Raw genomic sequence first — 16973 nt, 5'->3', positions numbered from 1 at the left:
TATAAGTTTTATTACCTACTCATCTCCATAATTTATATTTTACATACTAAAAAGAAAAAAAAGGCATAGAGAAATGGGCAATGGCCATTCAATTCTTTATTTTTTGGTTGGGCCGTAGATTGGGTCCAAATCTAGCAGAGCTTAATGGGGCTGGTAGGGGCGGGTCCGGGCCCCGGGAAAAAAATCCGGTTAGTAAATGTGTTGGGTTCGGGCCGCGGTCTAAGACCCGCGGGTTGGGTCCGGGTATGGAAAAACCCGGCCCGAACCCGACCCGTTGCCATTCCTATTATTGATGCCTTAATGCTAAAAAGTGTGTAAAACAAATGCCACCCAAAGCAAAAATAGCTGAGTCACTTCATGCTACTAAAAAACAGCTAAGTTAGTGTGTAATCAACTAAAGCAAAATAACAGGAACACATCCAAAGCAAAATAGCTTTGAGTCACTTCAAGCTACTAAAAAAAGCTAAGCCTGTGTGTAATCAACTAAAGCAAAATAACAGGAACACATCCAAAGCAAAATAGCTTTGAGTCACTTCGGACTCCGGAGGCTTGCCTCTCAATATAAACAACTAAATTTAAGTCCATTTTTCAGGTCTGCTTAAATAATAATCGACTAGCAATCCTTTTTTTCATCTTAGAGTTTTTAAAATCCCAATCATCTATAATAAAATAAGTAAATTGATTCGTCAATATATTAAAATAGATAATAAAATGCCTAGTGCCTTATAGTTTAACTGATTTCTTTCTTATGTTGTTTTTAATTCAACGGAGATATTTAGGGATTAAATCTCTTTACTTTGAAATAGGGAATTATCATAAATAAAAAAAAACCAAAATAATACCAGTAATTAATGTTTGTTTGAATTATTGTTAATATATGTTAAAATTTTAATTTACTCATTTCACAATAGACAAATAATTAAATTACTCTTTGAGAATGCCGTTCTTGGAAACAATAAGAAGATATGTCGAAAGACCTTAATTTAAGCTTACGTCGAACGTCCAAAGATACAAGGTGCCATGAACTTTCCACCATTCATAAAGCATCGAACTTTTTGAGCAAAACATTATAAAAGAAGAGAATGACGCTTCAGAAAAATAATAACCAAATTGACCGTTGTGTATATTCCACTTAACAGAGTACAAAACAAAAGGATGAATAAAAAAAAATATCTGACATTCCTTTGCATTGTAATTTTGTAGAGTCGATCGCTACAGCGACCAAACCTTTTTTTTTTTTTTTTTTTTTTTTTTTTTTTTTTTTTTTAATTTTATAAGAAGAATACAGCAACCAAACCTTGTTGTTTATTTTAGGAAAGTCTATCTAGTCTGCCTACCCACCCCAACATAGCACGTCATTAGCGCTTAAATATAATTCACTGCTTTTTTTTTTTTTTTTTTGTTGTTGATGAAAAAGATAAATTCAATGCTAGCTAAGATGAGATGACTCACCTTTTGTGCATGATTAGTTTAATTTACTTTCTACCATTAATAAAGTGTGTCAAGTCTTATATCGGAGAATGTTGATTTAGACCATATAACCAATTACAAGGAGTTCTAATTGTGATTACTGATTAGAGTTTTCGTGCAAATATAACCAATACTTCTATCATGTCCTAATGAAATGATATTGGTTATGGGGTAGCACACCATGTTGATCTTATACTATGCATGTCTTTTCCAAGCAAAAGTAGTGAACTCTGTTTGCTGGTATTTGCCATAGTGCATTTTATTTTCAGTGCAAAGAGGGGCTCCCACTAAAAATTTAAAAGGAAAAAACGCCATTCCACCTATTGCAGTTCTTTATGTAGATTTCCCTTTTAAGGTTTAATTCTCTTCCATTTTGCTTAATAATTGCCATATCTCTCAGTTTTATTTTTAAGGCTGCACCATGAACCTTTACAAAGCTATAAAAGTAGCAGTAGTTAACCACCAAACCTTGCTGGCAATGATTTTGATACAGTTGTCATATGCAGGCATGGCCTTAATAAGCAAGGCTGCCTTCAATGAGGGAATGAGTCCTCTGGTGCTCAATGCTTATAGGCAAGCTATTGCTACAATCGTTTTGGCACCCTTTGCATTTCTATTGGAAAGGTTGGTATTCCTTTCTGTGCATCGTTTTAGCTGTCAATCTTTTCCTGCCATTATTGTTCTCAATATACTAAGTATAGTAACTTTAACTTTTCCCAAATAAAAATTGTAAACGTAACTCATGCTGAGTATAGGTTCTAATATGCTTCCTCATCAGGTTATAAAAAAAAAATATGTTTCCTTTTCTTGTTATTCTATAGGATGACACATTGTTCGCTGTCATTTTGTCTCTTCTGCAAGATCTTCCTTGCTGCTTTATGTGGGTGAGAGTACACAAAGAACTTGCAATAAGCAGCAAAAGTGTGTATCATAATGTTGGCTTAGTATTCTGAAAGAACTTCTGAGGCCTCTAGGAGTGTTTTTTTTTTTTTTTTTTTTTTTTTTTTTTTTAAATTAAAAAAAATTGCAATTTGGATTTTTATTTTGGGGTGATTTGGAAGCAACTTCATAAATCTAGCTAGCCACATCATCAAAAAGAAAAAAATTCAAGACATGTAGCCCATTAATCATCCTTAAGACTGTAGTTTGCAAGCCAATCTAGACCTAGTGATAGGTAACCAAATGCCTCTGATGATTAAAAGAATTATGCACATCTTGCTCAACTACCTTAATCAGCCTGTTTACTTTTTCCCTTTTTCTTTTTGGTCTGAAAATTTTCCAACTTGTTGATTATTGAAATGTAGACCTGCAGCGAGCCTGGATTTCTACTATATGGCCCTCCGTTATACCTCAGCCACATATGGCACTGCGATGCTTAATACCATTCCAGTAGTCGCATTTATCCTCCCTGTTCTGCTGAGGTGAGGCAAAAATTTTGCTTTCCACCTACATTGAATTTCATTTATATGCAAGTATACAGCTAGTATTCAAGAGAGAAGAATACTATTTATTAATAAATCAATCTACAAGTTACATTTGCTTTGCCTTACAAGTTTTAACTGATCTTCGCAGAAGCTTGGTTGAAAATTATATAGCACGTGAACTACCCCTCCTAATAACACATATATAAGTTATGACATACTTTTCTGACCATATTAAACTATGTTATAAAGTCATATGGGTACTACTGCATAAATCAACCAATGGGCAAAGATATTGATTAAGAAACCATGTGGTTATCTGGTACACCATTTTGTACTTTCGTCATTGCTAGTAATAGTTAATTGGTTACATCTATCTTTTAGCTATCTTATTCTTTCCAGCATTTATCACAAAATTATTGAAAAACACAAAATGGTAGGATGGAGACTGTAAGTTGGAGCTCATTTTATGGTATATTGAAGATTGTCGGTATGTTCATAACTGTTGGAGGAGCCATGCTACTTAGCTTCTACCTGGGTCCTCCTTTGAAAAACCCCCATGCTCCAAGCCCTGTGGGAAGCAGCACTGAAACATCTCACGTTGGGGGTCATAAGAACTTGATTGTAGGCCCTGTGCTTATGTTTCTCTGTTCTGTAGCTTGGTCATTATGGCTCATCATGCAACCAAAGCTTCTTACGCAATATCCTGCCAAGCTAAAGCTGTCCACTCTGCAGTGTCTCCTCAGTTCTGTGCAATCCACTGTCATAGCAGCTGCCTTGCAGCAGAACTTTAACTCATGGAAGATAGGATGGGATATTCAACTTGCTTTCCTAGCGTATTGTGTATGTCTCGGCTTTCTTTGCTTCATTATATTTTTATTGCTTTGTCAAAATATTTTTTTCCTCATAATTTTCTTTATGGTTGTTGGATTAATGCATGTCTTGCTTGTATAATATGAAGGGTATTCTAGTAACTGGATTCACATACGGGCTGCAAGTTTGGTGTATAGAGAAGAAAGGGCCATTTTATGTGGCCATATTTTCTCCACTTTCATTGCAAGTTTGGTGTATAGAGAAGAAAGGGCCATTTTATGTGGCCATATATTCTCCACTTTCATTGCTTATAACTGTTAGATTTATGGTTAAGTGATTAAATTCACCATTTCTTAATAGTTTAAGCTTTTGGGACAATCAGTAATTTAACATGGTATCAGAGCAGGAAATCATGAGTTCGATCCCTGGCTTTACTCTACCTTCCATTTAAAATGTTAAATTCCCACTTGTTGGGCCCCCACTTATTAAGGGGAAGTTTATGCCCAAAAGTGAGGGGGAGTGTTAGACTTATGGTTAAGTGATTAAATTCATCATTTCCTAACAACTTAAACTTTTGGGACAGTCGGTAATTTAACAATAACAATTATCTTCTCCACTCTAGTATGGTCTGAGCAGTTAAGTTGGGGAAGGTTCGTTGCCTCCAGTTAATTTGAACGTAGCTTTACAAGAACAATTAAAAAAGTAGTACTTTAATTTTTCTTCTTTTGTGTTATTTCTAGGCTAATTTCTTGCCATTCATGTTCTTATTAACAGTCTGTTGGGTGGCATTATGGTGGTTGGAGGTCTTTATTCTGTCCTGTGGGGAAGGAGCAAGGAGTACAATCAACTAATGCTCAAAAGCGAACTTCCCAGTGAGAAGGCCAAGATATTGAAAGAGACTGACCAATTTAGGCTGATCACATTGTTTTCCATCCACACACATGCGTGTATGTTAAATATTGGTTTTCCATGTTATGTAGAGTACTGATTCTACTGAACTAGTGATTGAAGATATGATTGTTTTTCTTTTCTTATAATTCATTCTAAAATTCCTGTCCCTGTTTTACATGCTCATCCTACTTCATATTTTTCAAAATATTATTCATTGCTTAGTTCAAGTTTCTCTGACCCTCTAAAATCTGTTTACAAGTTAATGGTCTTGCAGCAATATTACTGTGGCACATGATTTTCAGGGATATTGCCATGTTGGTTTATCTTTTGAAAAACATGAGAGTGGATTTCCTGGTAGCATTTTGACCTTGAAATGAAATAACACACTGCATTAGCAATTTGTAAGGCAAGTTGAAACAAAAAATTTTACCTACCAATGTCTCCTTCAGTAAAATGCTTGAATTTTAATTAATTTATTTATTTTTTAGAGTAAAAAATATATTGAATGAAAAAGGAAGAATGAACTCCATCTATTCCTTGAGCTATCAGGACCGAGCTTAAAATCAAAGAGATTGTGATCCTTCCTGTCATATTACAACTGGAAGCCCTATGGGCGATGGATTAAGGCTCTGTGATTCTTCTGAAGAGATGTTGAGAATGCTATTTGCATTGAGCAACAGTGTGATCTATCCACTTGCTGAAGTTGCATTCATTCTTGAGAAACTGATGGGCCACGATGAGTTGGATCAGGCAATCTGAGCAACGGGGCATTCAGTACAAACGTGTTCAAAAGTGCTACAGCAACAACTCAAGTCTTCGATAGATAGTCTAGTGCTCAAAACTGTACAAGTTGGTAGCACATTCAATGTCAATCATGCCATCTTCCATTAGAGTCAATGTCAATCATGCCATCTTCCATTAGAGCTAAGGTTTACATGTTCCACTTATTACCATGTTGATACTTAATGGGACAATTTTGTAGATTAAATTAAGAGAGAAGGTACTATTAGAATAAACCTGCAGTCAGACTAATTGAAGAACACATTGTTCACTTCACAATCAGAAACTCCTTCCTTTTATCTAAAACACAGCACAAACGTATCAACACTGCAAGCAGTCTGTTAGACAGTCAGGATTGAATTTATAGGTATTGGACATATTTCTTAAATGATTTATCTGATCAAATCGCTATAAACAACACTAATTGTTAATAAATTATCGATTTTCTCAAAATGTTAAATTATTAGGAAATGGTAAATTTAATCATTTAACCATAATTCTAACACTCCCTCTTATGTGTGAGCTGAAACTCCGCCTTAATAAGTGAGGCTCAACACATGGGTTTTTAACATTTTATCTGGGAGGAATAAAAGCTTAAGCTATTAGGAAAATAAAACTTAAGCTTAACAGTTAAAATGATTAATTTAAAAGTTTAAACTATTAGGAAGTGGTAAATTTAATCATTTAACCATAGTTCAAACAGATAAAAATTGAGGTAAAATTACAAAAAAGCAAGCTAAATTACCTACGTTTCAATCTTTTATGAGGGTTTTCCAAGATCAATAAGTGCTGAAGTACTGTTCCTTCTGCAAGGAATAAAAAGTGCAGTACAGCTCCTGTAACTAGACATTCCATAATAAAATTTCTCTATAGAAATCACAAAATTAAAGGAAAATAGGAAATATTAATTGGGAAAAGAGACAATGTCTGATAGGTTGGCTTCTGTTTCAAGTGTGGTACTATGCTTTTCAAGCATACTGGTAGTGTGATAATGCATTCCACTTGCTATTATTCAAATGTCATTCTTCCCATGTGAGGCTTAAAAAAATGATTCTTTGAAGAGGTGGATGAGGTTGCCTGTCCACTACTACTTAAACCAGATGAACATCAAGAGGAAATGCATTATGAAGCCATGAAGTCCAATGCTTCTTATGGGGCAATGGCAATAGTCCAGTTAGCATACGGTGGAGCAAATATCCTAATGAAAATTGCTCTTGAAAAGGGACTCAATCAACTTGTCTTTGTGGTTTACAGGCATATAATTGCCATGCTTTTGTTAGGTCCCTTTGCTTATGTACTTGAAAGGTTAGTTATCCTTCTTATGGTCAGTATTCAGTGATGTGTGTGTGTGCGTGCACCATTTTTTCTCCTATTGAGATGTAAGCTAATCACTAGAAAGGCATATGGTCAGTGATCATATGCCTTTCAGGTTCATGACTAGTTGCCGGAGCATTTGAGAAAAAAAAAAAAATTATTTTCTTCTTGCAAAGCAGGAAAAATCGACCTCCACTCTCATTCTCTGTGATTGCAAAGATTTTTTTGCTTTCGTCACTTGGGACAACCATCCATCTTAATGTTTACTATGCTGGTTTAGCATACACTTCTCCAACAGTTGCAAGTGCCTTAAGTAATGTTATCCCTAGTTTGACCTTCCTCATAGCAGTAATACTCAGGTATTATCTCGGCTTCCCTCATATAAAATGCTGTTACCTTCTTTACTAGTTCACCAGATGCTCTTCATTTGATTTTATATCTCTGATTTAGGATGGAGACATTGAACATAGCAAGTGTTAGAGGTCAAGCTAAGGTGCTGGGTACACTGATTTGCATTGGTGGGGCACTTACTTTTACCTTCTGGAAAGGAAGATATCTTTTCAAAGGCTTTGTGCACAGGCCTCTGATAATCATCTGTAGCACCAACAGTTGTGAGTTGAATCATGGCAAGGATAACTGGATTAAGGGTGCTGCACTTATTCTGACAAGTCACATAGCATGGAGTGCATGGCTGATTCTCCAGGTGATGTACTATATATTTTCAAATGATATTCAATATATATTGCATGAAGAAATTCCTTTCTTTTTTCATTTTTTTCCCCAAATTTGGTCTATTTATTCTCAGGCTGTGGTCTACAAAGTCTACCCCGCTAGATTATCGCTGAACACTTTGATTTGCTTCTTCGCATCATTGCAATCTTTTTTTCTTGCACTGTTTTTTGCAAGAAATCTAGACTTATGGAAGCTGGAGTGGAACATGCAGCTATTAACCATCCTCTACAGTGTGAGTGTTTACTCTTTCAAATGCATGTCTTTCATGGAATTTGATACCTTTGAAAGTAAAACACTATATTCTTCATCTCTTCCTGCTTACTTTTGTAATAGGGAGTGGTGATCTCAGCTTTAGTCTACTACTTGCAAACATGGTGTATCAGTAATAAGGGACCAGTTTTTGCAGCAATGTTTAGTCCACTACTCTTAATTATTGTGGGAATATTCTCGGCAATTGCTTTTGCAGAGAGACTACACTTGGGCAGGTGGGCTATAGATAGAACACAAATTCTTTCCGCCACTTGAAAGTCATTGGTTTCTGATTCTCCTATCATAAAAATTTGCTTAAAACAATCCAGTTGTGGCTTTCTATCACAATTTTCTGTTTTCTGCTACATGTCACAATTGTTAGTAAATAATAAAACCTCATAAACAATCTGGCATTGTGTGTATTGTCCATATTGCTAGGGAGGAAATGAGGAACTAAATTACTTTCTTTTGTATATTTGGTGTTACACAGCTTGGTAGGAGCGTCTCTCATCATTGCAGGCCTTTACTGTGTACTTTGGGCAAAAAGGAGAGACAATCTTGTCATTGGACAGCCAGACGATGAAAAAGGATTTGATGATGACAAAATGCAAGAGATTTCGATCAACGAGACCGAGATGAATTCTGTCACAAATGAAACAAAATGAAATACACCTTTATTGGAAAATAAATACAAAAATAAAGGTGTTTTTCATTTCCCTTGTAAAACAGATTAGTTGTTTTTACTTTCGTTTGATTGTCAAAACAACCATTCTTATCATTTCGTTGCAAGTAAAGGTTGTAAACCTGAAACATCACTTTATGAAGTACTTCAGGAATTTGCAACTGGATTGGAACTTTCATCATTAGTAATCCTGGATGCCACTAGTTCTATGAACCGAACAGAATGATATGTACAAAAGATAGAGAGCAGGGAGTGCAACATGTGAAGTAAATTTATACTCTGAAGGATAAAGAGATGCGAAGTGATTATAATCACAAAACATAGAACATTTCATTTGGTAGAGAAGGGACCTGACACACGTTGAGACATGAATATTACGTACCCCAATCAATTAATGCAATTTTCTGCTTCTCTACTGTGGCATGAATTAAAGTCTTTTAAGATTTTCAAACCATTAGCAAAAATCTCCAAGATTTGTCCCATTTTCCGCAGTATAGAGGTCACATTGTTCATAAGATTCCTGCCTACCAAATTGACATCCCGAATTTGACAAATTAGCAAGCATAATTTCTTCATTAAGATATCAGTCACCGAAAAAATCAAAATACCAGTATCCACTTTTTAAGCATCAAGAACATATGCTTGAGGTTGACAATTCATTCTAATTAATATATATGTTTACAAAACAACTCTTCCAATGTTCATTATCCTTAGAATTCCTCCACCAATGGTATTTCTTACCCTAATTAACTCAAATGTGCTTATACAATTACTAGCCTCATCACACGTGATTTGCGTGTGTGATGAGGGTTTTTTTTTTTTTTTTTTTTTTTGTCTAGTGTCATAATTTCCTCCCTTATTATTGTTATTATTATTTTTTATTTGGATAAGTTTGTTTTGAAGATATGGATTAGTAGGAGAGTGTCCTATTTTGTAGGCATTTTAAGTGGAGTTGGAGATATATTTTTACCAGATTATCCTCAAGTTTTTTCCTTGTTAAACTAAGGTTTACGGTGTTTTTGAATCACATAAAAGTCCAGTCCAAAGAGGGAAATCCTCTTATAAATAGTATAGATATTAAAATTTAAAACTAGTTGCATAACAACGCAATGCGTGAGAATATATAATTTTTTGGATGAATTGCAAATGATACCCCTAAAGATTAGAGGTGTTTGAATTTTACACTCTGAAATTTCAGAGTTTGGATTTTACAACTTAAAGTTTGGGAGTGTTTAGACAGAAGTGGATTGAAATGGACTAGAATGACCAAACTAAACCGAATGCCAAAACTTAATTATTAAAAATAACTCAAAAAATTAATAATAATAATAATTGTAGGGTCCCGATTTGTGGCCCAAACCCAAAATGTATGAGATCTCGGCCCAATGAGCTCAATACAATAAATTTGTAAAAAGTGGGTCAAAGAATTAGGTCCTAATAAGTTGAACAACGGCTAGTACTGAATTGAATAACAATCAAACACGAATAAGAGGTTTAGATATCAATAGATTTTCAGTTCGAGGAGGTCACATTTGTATATATTAATCACAGTTGGATACAAAGAAAATTTAGATTGCTACAGTGTTCTCTCTCTATTTTTCCGATCTTTTTCTCATGGAAGGTCTCTCACATTATATAGCTCCCTTTGGAACATCTTGATTCTACACTTGTTGATCATCTGAGCTTCCACTTGAGTACCTATCCCATTAGACATCCTCTTTAACTTTCTGTGAGTTGTGGTAGCCAAGGTAATACTGTTCAAAGGTCTTCTCCACATAAATGCGGCCAAAAAAGTAGCTGCAATGCATTTAATGCGGTGACAACAGCTTTCCCCTAGATATTTTTAGGTTTCCTTCCTTCTGGTATGTTCATGAGGCATGTTCCTATCATTGTAGCTTCTTGGAGGGTTATTCTAATTGCTGGAATACATATTTGAGATGCATACACCACATTCGAGGAGGAATTCCTCCTTGGACCACCTTCCGTTCGTTCCTTACTTATGAGACTTTAAATTGGGACCCTTAATAACTATTCGCCCCTTCTCGAACCATTCAGTGTCCTCGGACAAAATCCTAAGGCCCAACATATTATTCTGGGTCTTTATCCCTACAATAGCTCCTCAAAATTCCGGTTTTTCCCTCTCATCCGAGAAGAAAAAGTGGGGTTTTGATTTCTAAGAGATGAGACCAACTGATTCCTTGATTCACACGTGTGGGAGTATGGTTTTACGCACCTTATAATTGCTACTGACGCTTCGTAATCCACGAGGCGTCATTAATTGCTCTAGACAGCACTATGTTCCTCGCATCCGATGGTGAGGCGCCAATCCAATGGTTGATATCTTTCCTAGAATTCTGAGCGGGAGTATTCCCACTCATTTCCTCCCTCTATATAAAGCATCGAGGGAAATCACTTTCTCCTTATTTCATAAGTTTTCAAATTCTCCAGAGATTCCAAGCACTCAAACTCACAGAGCTCTCTAAGTTACTAGATCTCCCACACCTTTTCTTCGAGAAATCCTTGAAAATTTTCTAAAAGTTTTCAGAGATTTAAGCACATCTTATGATGTGAACCCCGTCAAGAATAACGAGACCCAACAACGAAAGGGAACCCAAGATCATTCTATGGACAGATTCAAATAAGAGACCTCGACCCGTTGTTTATGACAAACAAGAACCTCGGTATAAGGAAGACGCCACAAATGGTGGTGGAAACTCCGTTTGATAAGTCGAGATGAACGCCACGGGAATTCTCGATAAGCTCGAGTAGTTCTTCAAAGAACCAAAGAGAATAAACCTCACAAGTTTTATTAATAATGTCTGAAAAACGTTTACAGACTTAGATGACTATTTAAGGGCTCCTTAAAACTTGACAGACAAGAAAATATATTCTAAAATAACTCCTAATTGATACCTAACCATATTAGGAATAAAGTTTGACCTAAAAAGCATTAAATGCACCTAAAAACAAGGAAATAAATCACCTAAACCTAGAATAACGTTTTTTACATAAACCCAAAATATTTCATGCCAATTCTTAGCCTTGACCGGATCCTTCTAGAACTTGAATTAAGGTGACGATTTTTTATTGCCCACGTGGATCATGCTCAATGGGCCTCCACGAATTTGCTTAAGCCCATAACTCTTGGATGAGTCCGTTAAGTACATCCTTGAACTTCTTTGCTTATGCTCTCGTAACCGGCCCAATTGGTACTTGAACGAGATCCTTCGAAGTGGTGCCTTGATCTCCATCATCTTAGTTTTTGTAAGTTTCTATCTCTTTGAATTTTTCATTCTCTCCTCAGTCTGTCTTCTCGGCCTACCAGTTCTTAGTTAGCCCTTTAATTTGTCTAAATGGGTAGATTCAAGCATTTAGTAAACTTCCCTGCCAAAATAGAGGCCTTTAAGAAAAGATACCATATTCCGCAGGAGGTCGCTCTGCGATACTGTTCCCCGGAACAGATAGTGTCTCATAGAGAAAGGGGGGAAGTCGTCATCCCTATGATAGCTTTCATAGAAGGGGGGATGACTTTCCCATGGGTAGGATAACATGGGGTTACCTCCTCAATCATAGGATATGTCCCCATCAATGTGTGCCCAACCTCTTTAGGGTCCTAGGTAGTGTTGATGCTCTCAACGAGCATCTAAACTTGGGGCTCACCTAGCACGATGTGGTCCACATGTACGAGTGTCACTCCCTCAAAAACGCAGGATATTATCTAAAGTCCCGATCGGACATTATCAGATTAGTATCATGTCTACCTAAATCTAATAAGGGTATGAAGGATGACTATCTGATAGCTTCGGGAGTATGGCATGATGGCCTTCCTTGCCTCGTCCGAGAGGGAAAGCCAGGTGGGATACCTTAGAGTTAGGTTCCATAGTAAGAGATCTAGATTTTTTTTTGACCTCGACCATGTCGTTATTTCTCTTTCATCCTGTTTTCTTTTGATAATGAATTTTAGCTTTCTAACCATATTTTGTTTCTCAGCTACCTTTGCAGATAAGAGGCACGTGGCACCTAGGCTCAGCTTCACCAACGTTGCCGCTCTCAATTATCTGCTGAGATCTGAGATTTTTGTAAGTGAAGACAGGCAGCTACGAATCGTCCACTTAATTTTGGACTTCCAGCCAATCTCGAAGATATATCAAGATGTCGGCAACGCTATAAGATCGGGTGACCCCAAATTGGCTCAGATCGACGTTTCACGGCCAAATTTCTTAGCCTAGAACGATCTTCCACCAGTCGCACTGCCACTTCCACAAATTCTACCTAAAGTAGAAGTAGTACCCGAGGAGGAGATTGTCTCATCACGTCTATCATTAGAAGAGGAGATAGACAAGTTCCACTTTGGAGAAGAAGAAGATCCAGGGGTTCCATTAATCACCATCTTGGATGCCGAGGGTGAAGCAGATAGGCACTCTGGTGTTCGCACCCCTGTTTTAGTGATTGCCTACCCAGACAGCTCTTCTGAAGAAGAGGAAGACAGTATGGCATTGAACAAGGGCAACAAGAGTTTAAGAGAGCTCATGGCTTCTAGGGACAAAGCGTCAACTTTGAAAGAAGCCACTAATTCCCAAGTTCCCTTCAATCTTCCCCCTCATCCTCCTCAGATCCCCACCAACCTCGGACTGAAGCCAATTGTTGACTTGAAGAAGAAAATGCCAATCGAGGTGGGTCCTCAGAAGGGGACAAAACAATAGAAAGTTGTCCAAGATGCTCGTGACAAGAGGTCCAAATCCGTGGACAGCCAGGAAGAACTAAATAGGGCTGATGTGCACATGACACAACGCATATGGAGTCCTCGGCTGGAAGTGGATGGGACTCCCATCCCTTGGAACGCCTCGGTCCGAGAATTCCAAAGGGGTCAAGCGGGGTACATAGCTGAGGCCCTGGAGCAGTCTTTACTCCTTCCGAAGGATATGGAAGCTTACAGGCGCTTCAAGCAGAACGACCTTTTTCTGTCACTGAAGAGGGACCTTGCTATGGTAGGCAATCCGCATACTCATGAATTTAGATACTAAATTGTACTTTCGTTCTTTCTTTACTTCTTGACTCATATTATTTTTCTGTGATCTTTGGGCAGATTACTCAACAAGTTTTCATGGCCGATGAGGGGAATCGTGACACTCGTAAACAAGCCGAGGCCGAGGCCCTCTCTCGTGCTGAAGTTGAGAAATCGTTGGGGGCCCTTAAACAGGAGCAGGCTGAGATGTCCGAGAGGCTTAAAAAAGGCAAATAAAGCTCATTCAAGTGCCGAGGCCGGTTTGAAAACCATAGAAAGGCAAGCTGAGGATTAGCGCAAAAAGCTGCACTTGACTAAGATAGATCTAGCCACTGAGAGACAATTGGTCTTAGATCTTAAGGCCGAGTTGCAGAGGGCCAATGAGGCAATTCAGCTAGCCAAGGAGGCAGTCGAGGCTGAGAAGCAGGCTTCTTATCAACTTGGCGTGGAGGAGACGCAAATAAGTCTTGCTGAGGAGCTTTCAGAGGTATGCAAGGATTACTACAACGTGATATAGGATAGGGCCCTTAACGTTGCAAGAGACCCTGTGGACTCTGTTTGGAGGCAGCCCGGGAGTGTTTATTATCATCCGGATATTCGTGAAGTCCCCGGTGCTGTTTCCTCTCCCCCTGCCCCTGCTCCAGAAAATTTTGAGCAACCGCCTACTATCCAAGATGCTTTCCCTCCTCCTGAGGCTTCAAAGGGACCCAACCAAGCTGGTGATCAAGGCCAAAGGGCCGAGGTAGAGAAAGAAAAGGGTAAGGGCAAGGGGAAAAAGCCCTCCGCAGAAGCCAAGGACGTTGCCAAGGACAAGGAAGCTATAGCCAAGATGAAGGAAGCAGAGGCTAAGAACTAAGAAGCTGATCCTAAGGCCAATAATGCTCCTACCTCCTAGCTGAGCCAGAAAGAAGATCCTCCTGCTCCTGGTGCCAGAGTTTAGTACTTAGGCTTCTTTTTGTAATTTCCTTTGCAGTAAATTTTTTTTTTTTAAATGACATTATGTCAATGTGTATAATGTATTTTCTCTTTCACTTAATGAGAATGTTTTTCTTTTCATCTTTTGCTTTTTTGTTTTATGTGCTCAAAGTACCACTATCATAAATAGTATTGAACCTTTGTTATTTTCCCTTTAGTAAAAACTGATAACAATATACCGTTAACAACTTAAGGAGTTGGCTATAATACTGGATTTGTTGTGATAGTTAGTGAGAGACAAAAAAGATATCATAATGTGTTAATCTCTCCCATGTATGTGGTTCGAGAGCCCATACATAATTTAGGATATGTCTAACACTAATAAAAGAATGAATAAATGTCATTGAGCGTTAATTTTACCCAAATATGTGGTCCGAGAGACCTAACATAGCTTAGGATCTGTTTAACACTTATAAAGATGTCATTGAGTGTTAATTTCACTCAATCATGTGATCTGAGAGACCTGACATAGCTTAGAATCTATTTAACACTTATAAAGAATGAATAAATGTCATTGAGTGTTAATTTTACCCAAATATGTGGTCCGAGAGACCTGATATAGCTTAGGATCTATTTAACACTTATAAAGATGTCATTGAGTGTTAATTTCACCCAAGCATGTGATCCGAGAGACCTGACATAGCTTAGGATCTGTTTAACACTTATAAAGATGCCATTGAGTGTTAATTTCACCCAAGCATGTGATTCAAGAGACTTGACATAGCTTAGGATCTGTTTAACAGTTATAAAAGAATGAATAAATGTCATTGAGTATTAATTTTACCCAAATATGTGGTCCAAGAGACCTGACATAGCTTAGGATCTGTTTAGCACTTATAAAGATGCCATTGGGTGTTAATTTCACCCAAGCATGTGATCCGAGAGACCTGACATAGCTTAGGATTTGTTTAACACTTATAAAGATGCCATTGAGTATTAATTTCACCCAAGCATGTGATCTGAGAGACCTAACATAGCTTAGGATCTGTTTAACACTTATAAAGAAATGAACAAATGTCATTGAGTGTTAATTTTACCCAAATATGTGGTCCAAGAGGCCTAACATAGCTTAGGATCTGTTTAACACTTATAAAGAATGAATAAAAGGAAGTATGATGCCTTCACGCAACAAGTGAACATATTGACAAAGGAAAACTTTCATTAATAATAATACATTTTCAGGTTGTTTACATTCCAAGGGCGTAGTATTACATGCTCATCTAAGTCTTCAAGAAAATATACTCTTATACCAGCCACCGAGGTGATGCGATATGGTCCTTCCCAATTAGGCCCCAGCTTTCTCCACGTTGAGTTCTTTGCAGTGCCCAGAACTTTTCTCAACACCAAGTCACCAAGCACTAATGGCCTCAGCTTTACATTGGCATCATAACCCTACTTGAGTTTGTGTTGGTAGTATGCCAACTAAACCATTGCACTTTCTCTTCTTTCTTCAATAAAATCTAAACTCTTTTCTAACAACTCATTATTACTGCTTGGATTGAATGAGGTGGTTCTTAATGTTGGGAAGCTAGTTTCTAAAGGAATAACAGTCTCGGCCCCGTAAGTCATTGAAAAGGGAGTCTCCCCGGTTGACTTGCGAGGTGTGGTTCGATATGTCCATAGGACATGTGGCATTTCTTCCACCCACTTTCCCTTAGCATCTTCTAACCTCTTCTTAAGCCCATTCATTATAACCTTGTTAACCACTTCGGCTTGCCTATTCCCCTGGGGATAAGATAGGGTAGAATATCTATTCATAATTCCCAATTCACAGCAGTATCTTTTGAAGGACTTGCTATCAAACTAAAGGCCATTGTCCGAAATGAGGGTGTAAGGGACCCCGAAATGGGTGACAATGTTTTTCTAGACAAACTTCTTGGCGTCTACATCTCTGATGTTCGCCAAGGGCTCGACTTCAACCCACTTAGTAAAATAGTCAGTGCCGACCAGCAGATATCGCTTGTTCCTTGCTGCTTTGGGGAAAGGGCCCATTATATCTAAACCCCATTGAGAAAATGGCCAAGGGTTAGATAGTGGGTTAAGGACTCCTCCCGGCTGATGTATATTTGGTGGAAATCTTTGACATTGATCACACTTCTTCACATATTCTTGCGCTTCTTTCTACATATTTAGCCACCAATAGCCCTGAGTGACAACTCTATAAGACAAAGATCTGCCTCCTGTGTGGCTTCCACAAATTCCTTCATGTAATTCCTCCAGGAGTAATTCTGACGCCTCAAGGTGAATGCAAAGTAGATATAGCCTAGAAAAAGAGCGCTTGTACAATCTTTGGTCCTCGGACAGCCAGAAACGAGGTTCCTTTCTCCTTACCTTATCTGCTTCTGATTTGTCTTTCGGAAGGATATCTTCTCTAAGGAATATATAGCCCAGAAAAAGAGCGCTTGTACAATATTTGGTCCTCGGACAGCCAGAAACGAGGCACCTTTCTCCTTACCTTATCTACTTCTGATTTGTCTTTTGGAAGGATATCTTTTCTAAGGAATAGTACTATGGATCCATCCAGCTAGGCCCTACTCTGACTTGGTGAACATGGACCACCTTTTCCTTACCTCTGTGGGTTTGCACAAGTCCTCTATAAGGATAACCCCTGCACTGAGAAGGTTGCAAGCGTGGCTAGGGA

At 37.8% G+C, this 16973-nt stretch overlaps 1 protein-coding gene across 1 annotated transcript; it reads left to right on the top strand.

The window, feature by feature from the left end:
* The first annotated feature begins 1876 nt into the window (after positions 1-1876).
* LOC126697022 (WAT1-related protein At5g64700-like) lies at positions 1877-8540 on the top strand. The gene is made up of 11 exons (XM_050393829.1): positions 1877-2094; positions 2775-2891; positions 3332-3734; positions 3853-3917; positions 4480-4550; positions 6437-6680; positions 6869-7048; positions 7140-7392; positions 7495-7653; positions 7755-7906; positions 8161-8540. The coding sequence occupies exons 1-11, from the start codon at positions 1892-1894 to the stop codon at positions 8333-8335; spliced, it is 2022 nt and encodes a 673-aa protein (XP_050249786.1). The 5' UTR covers positions 1877-1891; the 3' UTR covers positions 8336-8540.
* The last annotated feature ends 8433 nt before the right edge of the window (positions 8541-16973 follow it).

This window comes from Quercus robur, chromosome 2 (genome assembly GCF_932294415.1).
Source record: "Quercus robur chromosome 2, dhQueRobu3.1, whole genome shotgun sequence".
In the NCBI taxonomy this organism is placed as follows: Eukaryota; Viridiplantae; Streptophyta; class Magnoliopsida; order Fagales; family Fagaceae; genus Quercus; species Quercus robur.
This window is presented reverse-complemented; position numbering and strand designations above follow the sequence as displayed.